The following is a 19,643-nucleotide window of genomic DNA, read 5'->3' on the forward strand; positions in this document are numbered from 1 at the left end:
AGCTGGAACTGGAGTAGGAGCTAGCCAGATGTAGCTCCGCAACCTGCACCTCTCTCTCTGCAACCCCCCCCACCTGCTGCCTGGGCAGGGGCAGGAGGAGGAGGAGGAGCCATTGGAGGTGGGGGAGCCAAGCAGTACTCAAGTGGCTGCAGCAGCAGCCCCACTGGGAAGCTATGCGCACTGGCTGGGACCAGGGCAGTGTTCTTTGGTAGGCACAGGGTGAGGGCAGGCAGGGTTCAGCCTCATGTAGAGCACCATGGGACAGCCTTGGACCAGATGCAATCAGTTGGTGGGCATCTAATTAGTTGGCACAGGGACACTGATACACAAGACACTCTGGGCGCTTTAATTAGAGTGGCTCTTAAATACCCTCAGTTCCTAATTTGTGAGTCTTTTACACAATAATGGGACAAAATATTTCTTAAAAGTAGGGAAATAATTGTAAAAAAATATAAGGTAGAGGGAGACTTGGGGTTGCTGCAATGCTTGAAACGTCTTTTAACCCCATTTTTTTAAAACAAACTGTGTTGCTGGTTTTATATCCCTTGGCTTTTCTTGAGTTTTATGATGTTGTTACATCTGAAGTATTCAGGCACTTGCAGTATAAATCTTATTCCTTTATCTTGAAAGCTTAGTCTGTTTAGAATTTCGGGTATAGATGCTTTTTGTAATAAAATGTGATCACAGAGTAAATCATTCATATTATAAAGCACAAACCATTGCACAGCATCAGATAGACTTTTAAAAGCTCCAAGCAAAGACATTGCTTAAAAAATATTTTACCTATGTACCTACTGTGGATTTAGGGCAGATTTTAAGTCTGGGGAAATGTGGAGATGAGCTTGAAGAATAACTATATGCGATGTTAATTTTCACTTAATTGCTCTTATAGTTCAAGCGTCCTTATTGGATTTCAGGATAAGCTAACCTGTTTTGGAAGTGAAATGTTACAGTGTGTAAAGTGCTTCCACTTTTCCCTATTCTCACCCATGCTAGCTGAATCTAACAGTTTTATCCAAATTCCAGAAGCAGGTTGCATTACACCACCATAAATACTGGCGATGAATTCATAAGCAAAAGATGTTTCACATTCACTTTAAACTTATTGCCGTTTTTATTTTGCTAATAAAGTCCAAAAACAGTTAACCACATCATTCAGGTATATGATAACCAGCTGGCTAGCATGTGCATGACCATTAAATACTTTTCGTAAACTTGGAACTGATACACAATTTATTTAGCATCAGGTTCTCCATCTTCTGCTTTTTCATTTGTTTGATTATTGCAAATACATGAGATGCTGCCATCTGGTATACCATCTGGTATAAAACAACCTTTTTCTGGCAGAGTACAGCTTTACATAGTCTTTTGTCACACGACTGCTTTCTTGAACTCATTCTTTAAGGTTTCCCTTTTGACTAGAAAAATGTACATCATGTCTTCTGTCTTGTCCACCTCTTGCTCCTTAACCATTTGTTCATTGTCTATCTGCAAGTGTCTTTGCTTAGCTCCAACCTTTGAGTTGGCTCTGCAGACTGGACGAGTGGTTGAACAGATGGGAAAATTCTGTGCTGATGTCAAAGTTTCATATGCTGTCCGAGGAAACAAAGGTACGTTATGTTCACTCTCATCAGAAGATGCAGGAAAGATTTAATAGTTGTATATATATTATCGCATTTATATTCCGGTAACACTCAGAGGCCCCAGTGAGAACTGGAATCCATTACTACCACAAGCATTAACCCGTGTGTAAGAGACCCATGCAAAGTTGCGTGAAGTACACAGTCTAATTAGAACTTTTATTTATGGACACATTTAATTTTTTGTACTATTATAAAGTATGTCAGTCTTGTCACCATATGTCGGTTGCTTTTTTTTACATCTGTGCCTTTGTTCTTAAAGGGGTTTCAGGCTGTCATAATTCAGAACTAAATTCTTAATTTCTGCCTCCAGATTTTCCTGGACAGCCTCATACTGTCTTTTTCACAATGTATGCTGTCATGTCTAGAGACCTGATTACAGCACTTCTGTCCAACAATACCCTGCCTATAATATGCTTTTGTTAAGTAGGTTCAATCTGAACTAGTTAGCAGATGATCACCCTGGATTGTGTAAAGCTTTTTTTTTTTTTTGCTTAGGGAACATGGTTTAAGCTGCGATTTGGTTCTCTGAAATGGTTATTTTCTCTTTTTAGGTAACAGCCTCTTGTTATTATATCTAAGTATTTTAAATGACCAAAAAAAATGTCTCCAGATATATTGGTTTTTATTTTGTATTTTGGTGCTTGGTATTCCCTAGAATTAGATTCAGTAAGCATCATATTTTGTCAAAATCTTTTTTTTCCCTCCTCTAAGAGATCCCGGGAATAGGTGCAGAGCGTCTGGGTTCTGGGGCCCTGCATCTCTAGCTGCTGACATCCAAAACTCCTCACATGGGTACTTGTGCAACTGTCTCTCTCTTGGGGCATGGGGGTGGTAGGGGCAGGGGGGAAACTACTGCAGGCCTGGCTGCTAAGCTACTGTGTCAGTCATGATTCACTCAGGGACCAGCTCAATATGCAGTAGCTAGCTACTTGATAACGAGTTAATGATCAAGGATTAACACCTACAAAACCCACAGACTAAGGAGAGGAAAGAATCAATACAGTGCCAGGAACTGCTTCTGCTCCAAGATGGAGACTGTCAGTTGCACAAGCACAGTCAGTTGCAGGCCCCAAAACCTGCACCTAGCTCCTTGGCAGCTGGCAAGCTTTGTGGCCTCAGCAGGGACTAGCAGGCCTGCAGCTTTCACCCTGCTGCGCCTTAACACACACAGGGTCACCCATGTCACGAGTTTTGCTCGTCTGCAGCTTGAGGTACAGTTTACCCAAACCCGCTGCACCTATCTCCTTGAAACTTGGCAGGCTTTGTGGCCTCAGCAAGAGCTACCATCCCGGCAGTTTTCACCCGTCTGTGACTTAACACACACGTGACATGAGTTTTGCTTTCAGGACTTTGAGGTGCAGTTTCCCAGAAACCCCTGCACACGTCACCTTGAAACCTAGCATGTTATGCTCTTGCCAGAGGCTATCATCCCTGCAAGGTGCATCTGAATCAGCCAAAGGGCAACAAAGTTATAGATATTTAATTGATTCCCCATTATACTCTCTGGTTGAATATCCGAATCTTCCGAAGCGATTTGGCCGAATTGAATCGGAAAAACTATTTGGATCTCCAGATCGATTCTCTGGCATCCGAATCAGCCTAATCCGAATCAAATAGTTCCCTATTCGCACAGGCTTAGTGCCCACAACACAGATCTGAAATTCTGAGTTAAGCAGCAGTGTGGTCTAGTAGCCAGAGCATTGCAGTGAGATATGGGAAGCCTGGGTTCTGTCCTTAGCTTTTATGCTGGCTGATGAGAGGAAATCTTTGCTTTTTCCTTTTCTATTCCTTGGCATTCCTATCTATAAAGTAGTGATAGTACCAGCCTTTGCTGTAGGTGGTTTCAGACTCATGTATGAAAAGCGCTAAGAGCTAGATGATGTTCCTATTTGAAGAACAATCCCTTAAGAGCTTGGAAGCAGTTGAATTGGAGCAGTTAAGTTGTGTTTGAGTGGAAGCACCAGCAGCATCACTGCTGTGGTCAATTCTGCCTTAAGCAGGGGATTGCATTAAATGTCCTCCTGAGGTCCCTTTCAGCTCTACTTTTTTATTATTCCAATAGGTGTAGGCATATTCTGAGTGTAAGATCTTAATGCTAACAAGGCCGTTTGTATATGCAATGTTTAAAACAGTGGTGTGAGGTAGAGGTGCACCAGTACATCGATATCAGATCAGCACCAATATAAAGAAAACTAGCAAATTGCCCAACAAGAATGATGTAGTTGGGCAGGGATGGAGCCCTGCATCTGGCACCGCTCCACCCCTCCCAGAGGCAGATTAATGTGTACTGGGGCCCTGGGCAAACACAAAATTGGAGACTCCCTCCCACTAGGGAGCTGGGCTACAGAGGGGGTGAGGGAGGGGCCCCTTCTCCTCCTGGTGCTGGCGAGGGAGGCTGGGTGGACCCTGCTGGGCTGGGGGTGGTGGAGTACATGCCCACCCCTACTCCCTGCTATGTATCCTGGCCACATGCACAGGCCCGTGTGCACACACACACACACACACACACACACACACACACACACACACACACACACACACACACACACACACACACACACACACACACACACACACACACACACACACACACACACACACACACACACACACACACACACACACACACACAACCGTGCATACAGACTGGCACGCACTCTACTCACTCACTGCACATGGACACATAGAAACAAGCACACTCTCCCTCCTGCCACAAACTCAGACACACATAGAGATGGGTGCACACTCTGCTCACTCACTCTGCACATGGACACGCAAACACACTTTCCCTACTATAAACATGCATACATGCACACATGCACTCACAAACACATGCAAGCAAATATGCAGATGGGCATGCACTCTATTCATTCTCTGCACATGAATGCACACAAACAAATACACTCTACCTGCTATGAGCACAGACGCGTGTGGGCACGCACAGATGCACACAGCCACATGGATACATGCACAGACACGTGCATGTACAGACGCATGAAGATGGGCACACGCTCTACTCATTCTCTGCACGTGGACCCACAGAGACTACACTCTACCTGCCATGAGCACAGATGCGCACAGATCCGTCCACGTGCACACAGACGTGCACAGATGCGTGCACACTCCCAGACACCCAGGCTCTTACCTTCCCCTCACAGATCCTTCCCCCTTCCCCACTCCTCATCACTCTGAAGCAGCTCCCCCCCTACAAGTCTGTAGTGGTGGAAGGGGAGGGGGGAGGAAGATTGAGGCCCCTGTGGTGAGGGAGGGAGTAGGGCTGGGACAGGAACTGCATAGCTGGGACAGAGCAGGGCATTGGACAGAGCTGTGGCTCGTCCAGGGGCATGGGGAAAGGGAGCAGCTCCTGATGCTGCACACATCCCAGGAGGGCATGGAGGGGCACGTGCCTCTGGATCTCCATGGGGAGAAGTGGTCTGCTGCTGTGGGCTGAGGCCAGGGCAGTTTTGGGTTCTTCGTGGTGGGGGATGGGCCAGGCTGCACATGGGGTGGGCAGGCAGCAGTGCTGGGAGGAGGGGTAGGGGGAGGCTACAGCAAATTTTGGGGTGGGTGCAGCCCCTCCCCCCCAGCTTCCCTCCCAGTGCCACTGTCCACCCCGAGCACAGCCGGGCCAGGAAGAGCCTTGGCCCAAGCTTGCCCTTGCCCCACACAGATTTGGGCGCACATGCCCCCCATGGTGCGTGCAGCAAAGGGAGCCCCCCCACCCTTTCTTATGCTGCCCAGATGAGCCATGGCTCTGTCCCACATCTTGCCCTGCTCTGGCTAGGCAGCGCCTGCCCCAGCCCCACCCCCACTCTCTCCCTCACCGCAGGGACCTCTAGCTGTGCCCCCCGCACCGCGCTTCCACCATAACAGACTTACCAGCTGGATGCTGTTCTTTAAGCTTCCAGGCTGCATATCAGAAATTGGATCAATATCACCTGATATGGCTCCAAATCGGCTATTGGTATCGGCCCCAAAAATCTGTTGATGCACCCCTAGTCTGAGGTTAGAAATTGTAAGTAACTTGGGAAAAAGGCATGCCCCAATCTCCAGTGGAAAAAACACTTGTTTCTCTTTGTAACTGTGCTTCTGCAAAACAGATTCCTTAAGAACCTTAGTTCTGACAATCAAACGTCAGTAACACGGATTTAAAACTTTGCTCTAGAACCATTGCCAGCAGACTGCTTGAAATTCAGTACTATCTACAGTGTTCTGACTGGAAAATTGGCTGTTAAATCATAGTCATGTTTTACTGTGCACCATTGAGAATTCTCATCTGTTTATTGCTACAAGTGCAATACAAATATTTTGCTTTCCTGAGGTCAAGTCTAATATGATTTTCCCATCTTCCAGTTCCAAGAGGTGCTGTCATCAAAGAACAGATAGTAATAGGAACTCCAGGGACTACCCTAGACTGGTGTTTCAAACTGAGGTTGATGGATCTGAAGAAGATTTCTGTGTTTGTGCTGGATGAAGCAGATGTCATGATTAACACCCAGGGTTTCTCAGACCAGAGTATCCGTGTTCAGAGGTAGATACTCTAGTTAGCTTATTTTGTTTTTTTCCCCTTCCAGTGTATGTTCTGAAGGTGGGACAAATAGTAGCTTAATTTTTTAATTTTCACTTTTAGCTTGTAAATCTGTTTATATCTGAATCAGTTTGAGCCAAAATCAGAATGGGCCAAATCAAAGTTTTGTAATAAATGTGCAAAAAAATTGGTCAAGTTCAATATGACACCTTTTGCCTAGTATCCAGTATGATCGTTGAAAGATTGTCTTATGTAGAATTAAAACCCAGGGTATTTTTTCTAGTTTATCATGGCCGAAGCAAGGTATACTGCTATGAGAGCCTCCCAGCTTGATCTTGAGACCTGCCACTTCCTTCTGTTGGTATCTTGCTTAGGTCAAGATAGTGGAAGGTGCTGAGTTCTAAAGCAGCAAAGTAAAGAGCCTGCATTGTGATGAAGAGAAGATGTAGCTTTGGCATTAATCTCCAAAACTCTTAAAACAGAAGAAATGGTCTGTAGCTTGGATGTTTTTTTTGCAAGCTGAGGAAAATCAACTTTTGAGGCCCTCACCCAAACTCTTAAATAATAGAGAGTGTAAGGGTCTGCTTAGCATAAGAGCAGAACTATCATTACCTGACTTTATTGATGCAGATCTTATTCCAGGTGATTTATTGCATAGAAGCCAATCTTATTCCAGGTAATGGATTGCATAGAAGCACAACTTTGTTAAGAGTTTGCCACCGTGAAGTGGGAGAAATTTTAAACATTAAGAAAAAGTATTGGCAAAGGAAAGATTAATGTAATGTCACTACTGCACAATTTACTGTTTTCTTTCTTCTAGAGCTTTATCACAGGATTGTCAGATGCTCCTCTTCTCAGCAACCTTTGAGGATGCAGTGTGGCAATTTGCTGAACGCATTGTCCCTGATCCTAATGTAATAAAACTCCGCAGAGAGGAGCTGACATTAAATAATATCAGGCAGTATTATTTTCTGTGTGAGAATAACAGCGAGAAATACAAAGCTCTCTGTAATGTCTATGGCAGCATCACTGTGGGCCAGGCTATAGTCTTCTGCCAGGTAAAGTTCTTTTGATGCCATGCTAACTGGCTTCTTACTGGGAGAGTTACTGGTTTTGTAGATCAGATTTAAAATGACCTGTGCTGTAGTACCAATTGCAACAGAGTAAGGAAGTTTGATAGGGGTTTGAGCAGTGGTACTTGGAATGTCATTTGAGGATTCCTGCTCACACCATATTCTCTTAACCCTTTCCTCCAGACTCTCTCATATCTTTGTCTTTCTTGACTTCTTTCTTTGTGGTGCATTCTGAACCATTTTCATTGCTCTCTGCTGCACTTTCTCCAACTTGTCCACATCCTTTCTATAGCAGAGGGCCCAAAACGGGATACAGTACTCCAGATGTGGCCTCACCAGTGCTGAATAGCAGGAAATAATCATTTCCCTTGTTCTGCTGGCATTACAAAAATTGCATTGGTAGGAACAGACATTCCTACCAATGCAACCCAGTGTGCCATTAGCTTTTGTGTCAACCAGGGCACACTGCTGACTCATATCTATCTTATTGTCAACTGTAACCTCCCAGGTCCTTTTCTGCAGAGCTGCTGCTTAGCCAGTCAGTCCCCAGGCTATAGCAGCACATGGGATACCTCATGAGATTTCTTTTTTGCCCAATCCTCCAATTTGGCTGGGTCACTCTGAATCCTAGTCCTACCGTCCAGTCTATCTACTACACCCCTCAGCTTCGTGTCATCCACAGACTTGGTGAGGGTGCAATCCATCCCATCTTCCAGATAGTTAATGAAGATATTGAACAAAATCAGCCCCAAGGCCAACCCCTGAGGTACTCCACTTGATCTTGGCTGCCAGCTAGACATTGAGCCATTGATTACTACCTGTTGACCTTGACAATCCAGGCAGCTTTCTGTCCACCTGACAGTCCATTCATTCACCTTATACTTCCTCAACTTGCTTGTAAGAATGTTGTGGGAGACAGTATCCAAAGCCCTGCTGAAGTCAAGGTATATAACATCTTCAGCTTTCCCTGCATCCACAGAGCCAGTCATCTCATCATAGAAGGCAATCAGGTGTGTCAGGCTTGGGCATGAGTTGCCCTTGGTGAATCCATTCTGACTTCTCCTAATCACCTTCTTCTCCAAGTGCTTAGAAATGGTTTCTTTGAGGGCCTATTGTCTGTTTTTTCCAGGGACTGAGGTGAGGCTGGCTGGTCTGTAGCTCCTTGGTTCCTCCTCCTTTTCTTTCTTAAAGATGGGCACTATATTTGGCCTTTTCCAATCATCCAGGACCTTCCCTGATTTGTCACAATTCTGCAATCACATCAGTCAACTCCCTCAGTGTCCTTAGATGCATTGTATCCATCCCCATGGTCTTATACACATCCAGCTTTTTTAAATAGCCCCTAACCTGTTCTTTCAGCACCGGGCTTTTCACCTTCTCCTCAAACTGTGGTGCTTGGTGCAGTAGCCTGATCTTGCCTGTGAAGATCAAGGTAAAAAAGGCACTGAGCACTTCAGCCTTTTCCTCATGTATCACTAGGTTGCCTCCCCCATTCAGTAAGGGACCCACATTTTCCCTGCATCTTAATGTAAATGTTGTCCACATATCTCATTCCCCCATGCCTGCCCTGTGAAGAGCCAACCAGAGAGGCATTCCTCTGAAATGTTTTCCTTTCCCAAAGTGTAAGGATGACTGTTGTAAGCATGTGAAAGGGGCCCAGCTGGAGCCCTTAGCAGAGGTCTGATCTCACTCATTTTTGCATTTGTTCTTTTAGACTCGTAGAAATGCGAAATGGCTCTCTCTGCAAATGATTCGTGATGGGCACCAAGTAGCCATGCTGAGCGGGGAGCTGACAGTTGAGCAGCGGGCGGCTGTAATCCAAAGATTTCGTGATGGAAAAGAGAAAGTTCTTATCACTACGAATGTCTGTGCTAGAGGTACTGCCTTTGATACTTAGAGAAGCAAGTGGATTCACTTAGGAATAAGAGAACTCCCACAGGGCATCCAACCTGTAATGTTTCTGCATTACAAAGTCCTTTCTCTACCAGCCTAGCATGGAAAAACTAGTGTAGGGTGCAGCAGAGGAAATCATTGGTATAGAATCCTGTAAACTCTAATGTATTAAGACCCGCTTGTCAACTTTCTGCTATAGTAATGTCACACGCACAATCATGACTTTGTGGGATTGTTGTGTTTCTAGATATCAAGTCAGTGATGCTGGTATAGCAGGTGTTCATTCCTATGGCTTACCGATATCATACTGCAATGACTTTTTTTTTTATTTCCAAGCAGATCAAACTTGGGTATTTTCTATGAGATGCAGTTGTGTGACTTGGCAGGAGGGTGTTGCTCATATTAACCCTCAAACCTTTCATCTATCCTGTTAAACTTTAGGGCTGTTCTTCAGAACTGGTGATAACAGTGGTAGAAGCTATTGTGTGGATCAGGATAAAAATGTTTCTTTTCTTTTAACTCTTGTTTTGAATGGGATTAGACAACAGAGTGCGACCCATTTACACTACAGCTTCCATTACAGTTGAGAAATTGTTAGTGTTGGTTGCCCACCAGATTGGTACGTTTGCAGTTGCCTTTTCTGAAGTCAGCCACAAGAAATACAATACTCCAAGGTGTAGGCAAATGTTCCTCTTGTAAATTCATTCACTGGGGGAAGTGTTTCATCCATAGAAAATAATTGAGAATGTTGTGAAAATGTTGTATATAAAATAAGTAAATAAGCACATTATAACTAGGGACCTACTCAATTCGTGATTTCGTGGAACCTGTGAAACCAGGCAATGTCTGCAAAATAAAAAAAACTCCTAAAAATAAGGTGTTTGCTTCCCAGTGAGAGCCAGCAGTCCTTATGGCTGCTGCAGCCCAGCCTAGCAGCCTGCTGGAGAGAGGGGGAGGGGAAGGAAGCTGCCAACACTAAGGGGAGCAGCCAAGATTGCAGCTTCCCCCACCCCTCACTGCTGATTGACTGAGATGGCTGCCCATTGCATGGCCCTGCCCCCTCCACCAGTCAGTGGTGGGGGGTGGGCCTTGTGATGGACAGTCCTCTCAGCCAAATAGCAGCTAATCAGCGGTATGGGGCAGCAGGAAAGGGAGCCCACTGCAATAAGCCTGTAAAAATGGCAGCCAGCCGCATGGTTGGCCTGTGAAATCAGCTGCCTGCCTCTTTGTCTCACTAGGTAACTCTAAAAATGTTACATGAACTGCCTGATTTTTAGACTCGGCAATTTCACTTGTCCTGTCTGCCGTACTGTGTGTAATCCTAAAGTACTTTTCCTTTAAGAATATATGCTAGACTGCTCTTCTTGCTGTATTTTAAATGACCCATGACAAAATATGCCCATGTCAGCTGCCTCTTGTGTTTGAAATAAGGTATGTCTGTCAGCCATCTAAACTCTACTTGCAGACCCTATAGCAGGGGTGGGCAATTATTTTGGGAAGAGGGCCGCTTACAGAGTTTCGGAAAGCCATTGTGGGCCACATGACAGGCAGCCCAGGGCAGATTAATATTAACTTCCTACATTTTTTAGGGGCCCCACGGGCTGGAAAGAATGGCCTGGCGGGCCACATCCGGCCGCTGGGCTGCATTTTGCCCACCCCTGCCCTATGGAGTGAATGGATTGGGTTATTAATTAAGATTCACCTTCTGTAGATGGCAAGATGACACGTGTATAAAAACAATTGATTATATTAAAGATTCTTGTCTGGATAGATACATAGCAAACACTTTGTCGAGTAAAATGGAATAATGAGTAGTATAAGGAAGACATGTTCAAATATTGAAGCTACATGAAAAAAGGCAACACTGTCATGTAGGCCTGTGCAAAACACTCTCATTTTGTTTCTACGTCCATTCCGCCATTTTGAAGGGATGGTGTTTCATTTCATTGTTTCGTTTCGAAGCACTGTCCCATTTCATTTAGCGTAAACTGTTTCAACTCGTTTCGACGTTTTGCCCATAGCTTATAATGGGGAATCATGAAAATGCCTAAAACGTTGTCATTTATTGCCGGATTCAGATGCAAATTGCAGGAATGGTAGTCCCATCCAAGTGCGTGAAGCATGCCAAGTTTTAAGGAGATAGGTGCAGAGGTTTCTCAGAAGCTGCACCTCAAATTCTTGAAAGCAAAATTTCCTGGCAGCGGCAGCTTCCTGTCGTCTGGTACGCAGATCTGGGGACTCGCGCCCCTGGGAGGGCTGTGGGGCTGTGCTGGACTCCTCCCGGGGGTGCGGACCCCTGGATCTGTGCTGGATGACAGGAGGCTGCCATTGCTGCCTGGGACCAGTGCTTGGGCGCAGCCTGCATCCAGCACTGGGGAAGACAGATGCTGCTGTTGGCCCCAGGGGCTGATCGGAGCACAGCCCAGTGGCGAGAGACAGGCAGAGCCAGCGCTGCGCTCCACCTCCCACTGCCAGGCTGGGCTCAATGGGGCTGGTGGAGCCAATTGGAGCACAGCCCGGCAGCAGGAGGCAGGGAGAACCAGGGCTGCGCTCCTGCTGGGCTGAACTGCATGGGACTGCAGAGCCGCACAGAGCAGAGACCTGGCTCTCCCCTGCTTCCCACCACAGGGGCTGCTTCAAAGCTTGAAACATTTCAAAACTTTTGAAACGTTTCGAGTGCCCTCATTTCATTTCAGCGCTGTTTTGATGCGTTTGTTTCATTTCAGTTTCACTGTTTCAAACTCCAAACGCATTGAAACAACTTTGAAATGAAACACCTGGCAAAATTTCACACAGCCTTAATGTCATGGTTTTAACTAAAGGTTATATATTGGGTAGAACACACCTAAATGTGGAGGGTAAAGAAATGGGATGTAGCTTGTCTTTTGTCAGCAACCCATAGTGTAGTGAGTTGCATGCAACTTGGAACAGAGTGTATGAAATAAGGGAGTGAGCTTGTGGCTCTGTGATGTGACCCCAAGTCAGCCAAGGCCATGAGGGTACAAACTCCACGCAAGGTGATGTCCCGGTTAAAGGACAGCTAAATTTAGGCACAAAGAAAAAAAAACTCAACTTTTATGAATTAGAGAAAAACACTACAATGTAACTGGGGCAGATAAAACTTAAAAATAAATGTTTAAAACTGTCTCCTAATATATGTCACTCTCACCACTGGCTGAGGGCTGTTTCCAGTGGCAGGCAGCAATTGTCACCGTCTCGGCTGCGAACTCTTCCTCATTCTCTGCTTCCCTGAGGAGATGGCCTCCTTTCTACCACTCCAGCCTTTTCAGCTTCAGTCCCCATATGGCAGACACCCTTCTCCACTCTTGGGGGTTCACACCAGCAGGCTTCCATAGACTCCAGCAGGCTGTAGGCTGGCCACACTTGCACATGCGCTGTCTGCCTCTCCTGCTCATATCTCCTCCCCACACCAGCTTCTAGAAAAAGCCTGAGCTTCTGGGCAGGGGCCCTGGCAGCACCATCCAGGGGTAGAGTGCCATTAACCAGCCCCTCTACAATCCAGCCATTAACCTGTTCGTTCCCAGAACAAAGCCCATCCAAAAAACTCTTTCAACATATAACATCCAGACAAATAATACAACCACATAATTGCCACAGGTTGTTATGTAGGTGTAAGGAAACCTGAAGTCCCTAGAGGTTGTGTATATGAGTGGCAAATAGTTCCACTAGCAAATCATTTCTAACTACTTTTTCCCTTTGTTTTAGTTTTTTAAAACTGTAGTATTCTGCTGAAGACATGGCTAGGGTTGGAAGTATATATTACTTAGAGTAGGAATCTTTTATTTGGGATTTTCTCTGTGTTTCTCAGTAGAGATAAACTATGAGTACAAGACATTTAAAATTATGTGAATACTTTTTAAATGAAATTCAAGCACTTGCTAGTCTTTCTGGTGGTATGCATTTCTTTTTCTCTGCAGACTCTGTAAAGTCTACATTTAATTGCAAAATGTTTGCACTAAAAATAGATTGTATGCCTTAAAACCCTCCTAAGATGTACAGGTTTTTGCCAAATGAATGGGCCAAACTTAAGATCCATGAAACATGTGAAGTTGGTGATCTCTGAATTTCATGCAGCTTGCAGATGTGTTAATCTGAGTTGTATATGAAACTTATTCACTTCATTAGGTAATTGAGGGGCAGGGGAAGAAACTAGGGTATTGTTGTGTTTTTTCTTTTTGTTTGAAACTTGCTTTTACCTTCATAAAAGTGTCTGTGACTAACGCAATTTATGCAGTTTGAAAAAGAGCTGTGATCTTAGTCTCATAATTTTAATCTAGCAGTATTTCAGAAATACAATCCAGCTTTAGAGTGGGCTGTCATGAGATGTATGCGACTCCAAACAAAGTGCTTTAGACAAGACTGGCTGAAAGAACTGGTAGTTAGGAAAGCTATAAGCCAGTGGTAGCAACAGCAGGAAATTCAAGGTTAAGGTGGAGACTCAGACTGAGTATTCAGAAGGTAGCCCCACTTTGGGGCTTGTGACTTCACTTGATGTTACAGTTTGAAGCAAATCCCAAAGGATTCACAAATAGCACATTTACAGCGAGTGTTTGTGAGCATATTAATGGGACAGTCCCTTCTAGCTGAATTTCCTAAACCATATGATAGTTATTTTTACCACTTTCTGTGATAACAGAGTTCTTCCCATGATACAGATTGGCTATGATTAATTGAAGCTGAATGGGTTGTTCCCCTTTTTGACAGGTTAATGTCTGGGTGGATTGTATTTCATGTGGGCTTCTTGGCAGTAAGAATGTTCCTCTTCCATCCTGATCTAGGTATTGATGTGATACAAGTCACAATTGTGGTGAATTTCAATCTCCCTACAAACCAGTTGCAGCATCCAGATTTTGAGACCTACCTCCACCGCATTGGGCGGGCAGGTCGTTTTGGGAAGAAGGGCTTGGCTTTCAACATGATTGAAAGATATAACTTGTCTTTGCTACACAGGATTGAAGAGCACTTCCGTGAGTATAATATCCCTATCAACCCTGCACTGTGAGGGCACAGCTGTGCAGGAGTTACCTATAGCAACAATATTGTTTAATCAGTATTGCAGTAAATCTGTACTGTTACTTGCACACCCAAAGCAGTGTTAAAAGCATATTTAAAAGGCTTAAAAATCAGACTTTCAAACATTAGGAAAATCAACATTAAACTCATCTGTTTCTTTTAATTTGGCACCCCTGTGCTTGTGAATCACTAGTCTCTAAGGAGCCTATACAAGTGCTCTGACATATTCTAATTCAAATGCTGTAGCATTGCATTGCATGTATTAAGCTCCCCCCCCACACGCATACATTTCAAAATGGCCAGGGGGGTGCTTTAACTGCAGTTTGTAAATTGAGCTTTAATTAAAGCATTGCATGGTCATTTTTAAACACACAGGGACTTAGTACGCATGACGCTGCAGCATTTTAATTGTTGTGGCTCTCCAGGAACCACTCTAATTAAAGCCCACCCCCCCACGCACACACTCCCAAGCATATATATTGGCAGCCTAACTTTGCCCAGTGACATGCTGCTTTTCTACAGGTTCCCTGCCTCAGTGGTGAGGATGAATTGTGCTTAATGTTTTGTGTTCTTCCTGTTGTGTGTATGTGGCTTCAGGCTTTATTTACTGCCCACTGTAGAAACCCTGCCTTAAAGGCAGATTTGTTAATTTTTTCATGGGCATGCTTCTGGCACTCATCATCACTGTAACATCTGACTGCTGCAGGCAGAGATGAGGGTCAGAAGCATCTGCTTTTGAGTGCCTTGTTGTAGATGTTTAGGGCCTGAGGTTTCAAAATATGTTCAGAACACAGCTCTTATCAACTTTGCTGCCTCTTGCAAGGGCTCAGCACTTCCACAAGTCAGACTGCAGAGTTCTGTGACTGGTACTCAATTAGTGACCAGCTGGATTAAGCAACCTTTACAGTATCCCACAGACACTCGTAGACACTCTGGAAGAGGCAGGGATAGAATTTAGCAGCATTCAACTCTTACCCATAAAACCAGATTTTACCTTATGTCAGGAATCAGCAGCCCCCGGCACATGTGCCAGTTAGTGGCATGTGGAGTCATTTTCCCCAGCACACCAGGATATGTGCAAGGAAATTGTTTTAAAAAAAAAATTAACTTGCTGTTCCAGGTTCTCTGGAGCAGCCACAGGTTCCAGCGCCACAGCAGGCACTGGGGCAGAGTCAGGAGAGCAGAGCCAGAGGGGCTGTCTACATTCTGCTGCCCCTCGGCTGCGCCCTCCAGCCCAGCCTGGTTTCTGGAGGGGAGCTGCAGAGTATGGGGGGAGAGCTGGGCAAGCCCTGTGCAGAAGGCTCCCAGCAGGTGGGTGAGTCTTGGGTCTCAGCCTCAGGCTCGGGCAGATGGATGCCGTGTCCCACTCAGGCAGGGGCAGTGCTGGTGCCAGGTGCTAAGGGGCAGGGGCTGGGCAGTGCAGGGAGAAGCAAATGCAGGGGGAGTCACCATGGACAAGTCAGCTCAGCCAGCCCCTTGGGAAGGCAGGCACTGGGTGGGAAGTACAGCTCCCCCAGGGCTCTGTGGGCTCAGCCTGCAGTGGGAGGGTGGGCGGGCAGGCAGGGGTGCCCAATGGCACCTGACGTGGGGTCTGGCCTGTGCAGCTCTGCTGGGTTGGGCACAGCTGTCCACCCTGCGAGGGGATGCTGCCTGGCTGGAGCAGGACACCAGGTGTGGGGGCTCCCAGCTCCAACCTCATCCTCCCTGTGCACCAGGCACAGTGCCAGTGGGGTGGAGCCACCCCCAGTGCAAGGGCCTGGCTGAGGGAAACCCCCAGGGCCCTGGGAACAGGTGCCATGGCTGCTCTGACCTGCCCAGACTCCAGCCTTGTTCACCCTCAGCTCCCCTCCTGGGGCCAGGACCCAGGTAGGCACTGCACTGGAGGCTACTGGTCGGTTCAGTCCCAAGGGACTGGAGCAGTGCACAAATGCATGCCTCTGGGTAGAGGGGCTGATGCTGTGCTGCCCCTGTGCTGCTCTGGCAGTGATTGCATGTGTGCCTCAGAGTGGATGGTGCCGGAGGACCTGGGGTTTCACTGCCTTATGTCCCTTTGCCACTGCCCACCCAGAGGTGTGCACGCAGCAGCCTCTGAAACAAAGCGCAGTTAGGGTCTGGAGCCCACGGGCAGCACAAGAGGGTACTATGGCCACCCCAGAATTTGCCGTAGCCACCCCTCCAGTGCCGCCCAGGCCACCACCATCTGCCCTGCACTGAGCCCAGTCCCAGACTAGCCCCTCTCACCTGGGAGCACCACATCTTTGCGGGTTCAACTGCACAGAGCAAACGGCAGCTGTGCTGGGAGAGGCGGCTACAGTGGAGGGGGGCAAACTGGGGTGCAGCAGGTTTGTTATTATATAGCATCATACTGGTATTCAGGTGTGTGATCTGCAGTATTAGATGTATCACGGGCCTATGACACTTGAACTGACGGTAAGTGACAGCATGAAAAGGTTTTTTTCTCTTCACTCTGGATGGTACTGGAGGGGAAAGGGTCCCTGTGCCATGGATTTCAGTAAAATCTGCTGAGAGCAGAGGGATGCTGAGACTTGAGAATCCTGAACCTGGCTTGGGAGGGAGGGAAGTGAATTCTTTTGCTGTTCCCTTCTGAGCACAACCCTCTGCCAACCTTTCTCTCCTACCCCTGATTCTTCATCTTGGCCTTCTTGAGGTCCAGGGCTGGTGGCTCTGCAATTCTAATCTTAATCCTTTGACTCTCATCTCCTTTTCTCCCAGTTGCTCCATCTTGCCCTACTCTTTCCAGTTCTTCCATGCTCCCTAGATTCTCATGGCTTTGTTACCCTCAATCTGTTTCCTGTCCCAGGTGGTTTCCATTACCAGCCACCCCAGGACTTTTCATTCAGTTTCAATGTAACTCCCCACTCCAAACTTCTTGTCAGTCTTCCTAAGCCAGTAGGGTCCAGTTACCAACTTTCATCCTGGCCTCTTTCCTCCTTCACCTTTCCCCTCCTTACTAGTTCTGTTTCTGCCCTGCCTGAATTCATCTTCTTGCAGGATCAGCTCTTGCTTCCTCCCCTCCACAATCTTTGAGGGTCACGGGGTTCTGGTAGGCATTACATTTGTCATGATAAACTCTCTCTCTCCCCCTCTCCCTCTCTCTCTCTAAAGTGGGACAAAGCACAAATGGCTACATCTTCACACTGGTTGTGTTGTAAAAACAGGCAATCTGCCATAAAAACAGCAGCAGCTTTATCTTTCCGAGATAAATTTAATATCTGGTCAGGTAGAGAGAGAACAGGAGAAGGGCTGCCTGCAGTATCCCAGCAAAGTTTTGGCTAGAGCACGTCCCATGAAGGGACTCTTCAAAATTCACCTGAAATCTAAGCTGTCCTTACAATGGCAGATTTGAGTCTGCCCCCTCCCTGAACCCCGAGCCTCTCCTCCAGGCTGCAAAAAGCATGCCTTGTAATTACAGACTGTCTCTTGCCCCTACTACATAAGGACGTGGGAACATTGAGATTGTTTCTAAGACTTTTATGCACTTTTTACCATGGGCACGGTGAGGGATAGTGTAATTCCTAGTCTTGTTAGCAAAACTGCTGAAATATTCCAGAAACTTGTGAGAGACAGAAACCTGACATGGGAAATTTTAACCCAGATGGTTAGCTTTCCCAGTTTTATGCTGGGCAATGTCAGGCCACCTCAGTAAGCAGTACAGTTAACTTTTAATCTTAATACATGACTTGGCAGACAGGAGTTTTCTCAAATGCTCACTAAAGCTATCTTGTGTCTGTTTTTCATAATAGTTTTAGATTGTTTAGGTCTAAATAAACCTGTTTCATGGGACCAGGAGCAAGAATATTGTCCAGGTTACTCTGTGTTGCAAAAAAAGGCATTTCCTTTTCAAGTTGTATGTGCACAAGTATAGCCAGGAGTGGAATTAGTAAAATGAGCCTTAAGCATGATCTCTAATTCCACTCATCTTTTAATACCTTAATCTTAGATAATCTGATTTTTCTTTTTAACAACTTTTACACAGTAAAGCTGTTAAACTTTGAGATTTAGGGATGTTAATTATTTCGCTAGAATAATACTTAGCGCATATAACCCTCTTTATTTGTTAAGTGTTTTCCAAACACTACCTAGTTATCACAACATCCCTGCAAAGTAAGGAGATAAGGCATAACACCTGGGATTCATCTAGAAATCTAACACTGTTCACTGTTTTTAATTTGAGAAGTTCCCAGCCTTTGTCTCCCTTGGATAGTAGCCTTATGTTGTCAGCTGCCTTAATCCAGTTTACATTGTGCTTTCTCAAAGTTTATTTGAATATCACTTGAAGTACTTTGACTGGAAATACTATACTGAATACTCATACAGATATTTCCATCCGCATATATAACACTGTGTGCAAGAAAATACATGATAATGTTCTATAGAACAATTGTTAATTGTAGAAAATTGTTAAATGGACATCTCAAGGAAAAAAAGACTCTTAAAGTTATTTTAGAATATGTTAGCAGAGATGTCAAACTCGCACGCTGGTAAATTCTCTTCAAATTAAGGTCCCATACTCGCATGACGTTTGCAGTTTGGCCCTTGGTAGCTCTACTTTGATTGTTAATAGCCCCCATTATTGTGATAATGCTTGTATCAATATTATTGACCTGATAAGTTAAAGATCCTTATTATCTCTTTCCAAGAAAATTTGAAAATCCCCCAACGAAAACAAAATCTCCGTATAAAATTCTTGCTGCAGAAGAGTGACCGCTGGTAGCGTGCAGTTTGGAGACTTATTTGTTGCTGTTTTGTTTGGTTTTGTTTTTAAGAAACCAAGATTAAGAAGCTGGACCCAGATGACATGGATGAGCTCGAGAAGATTGAATATTAAGTGTGAACTACAGGAACCCATGATAAAAAGGGCAGTTTGCTGCTTTAGACTTGCATGTTAAAAAAATTCAATGATTAAATCTCTACCCCCATTACAGTTACCAGCATATTTAATGTGTCTAAGAATACTTAGGAAAATAAAAAAATAATATTCTTACGGCCCAGAACTGGCTCTGTGTTTTTCTTTTAATGATTCTTATGGGGGGGTTTTAATCACATGGTTCGTATTACCAAGATATTGGCATGTTCAGCAAAAGCTCAAGAGGGCTTTCTGTCCCTGATCCAGCTCCCCTTTGCTACCCTAGGGTATGTCTCTCCAAGAAAAAGGGACTTGTAGATGGAAACAATTCAGAAGGATCAAACTCTACTAAAAAAACAAAAACAAACCCTGATGTCGCCTACGCTGCTGACAGTAATTGACAGTTGCATTTAATAAACTAGCCACTAGATGGCAATGGTTACAGCATTTTACACAGAGATAGGGAAGTATTGGTGTTTGTGAAAGAAATGACACTGCATTTTAGCTGTTAGATTGTACTTTTGTTCTTCTGTATTGTATCCCAAATGTAAATATTAAATGAGTGGGTATATCAGTATGCATGTATGTGCAACTTCCTTCCCACT

At 45.2% G+C, this 19,643-nt stretch overlaps 1 protein-coding gene across 3 annotated transcripts in view; it reads left to right on the forward strand.

Moving 5' to 3' along the window:
• DDX25 (DEAD-box helicase 25) overlaps positions 1-19,167 on the forward strand; it is a 36,587-nt gene extending 17,420 nt beyond the window's left edge. For all 3 annotated transcript variants that reach the window (XM_090027041.1, XM_090027039.1, XM_090027040.1), the window contains 6 exons: positions 1,496-1,610; positions 5,997-6,174; positions 6,992-7,229; positions 8,959-9,121; positions 13,937-14,125; positions 18,959-19,167. In XM_090027041.1, the coding sequence (XP_089883167.1) occupies positions 1,496-1,610; positions 5,997-6,174; positions 6,992-7,229; positions 8,959-9,121; positions 13,937-14,125; positions 18,959-19,020 (945 nt within the window). In that variant the 3' untranslated portion in view covers positions 19,021-19,167. The remainder of the gene's footprint in view (positions 1-1,495; positions 1,611-5,996; positions 6,175-6,991; positions 7,230-8,958; positions 9,122-13,936; positions 14,126-18,958) is intronic.
• The last annotated feature ends 476 nt before the right edge of the window (positions 19,168-19,643 follow it).

The sequence above is a fragment of the Crocodylus siamensis genome, chromosome 14 (genome assembly GCF_052110815.1).
Source record: "Crocodylus siamensis isolate JL-2025a chromosome 14, ASM5211081v1, whole genome shotgun sequence".
In the NCBI taxonomy this organism is placed as follows: domain Eukaryota; kingdom Metazoa; phylum Chordata; order Crocodylia; family Crocodylidae; genus Crocodylus; species Crocodylus siamensis.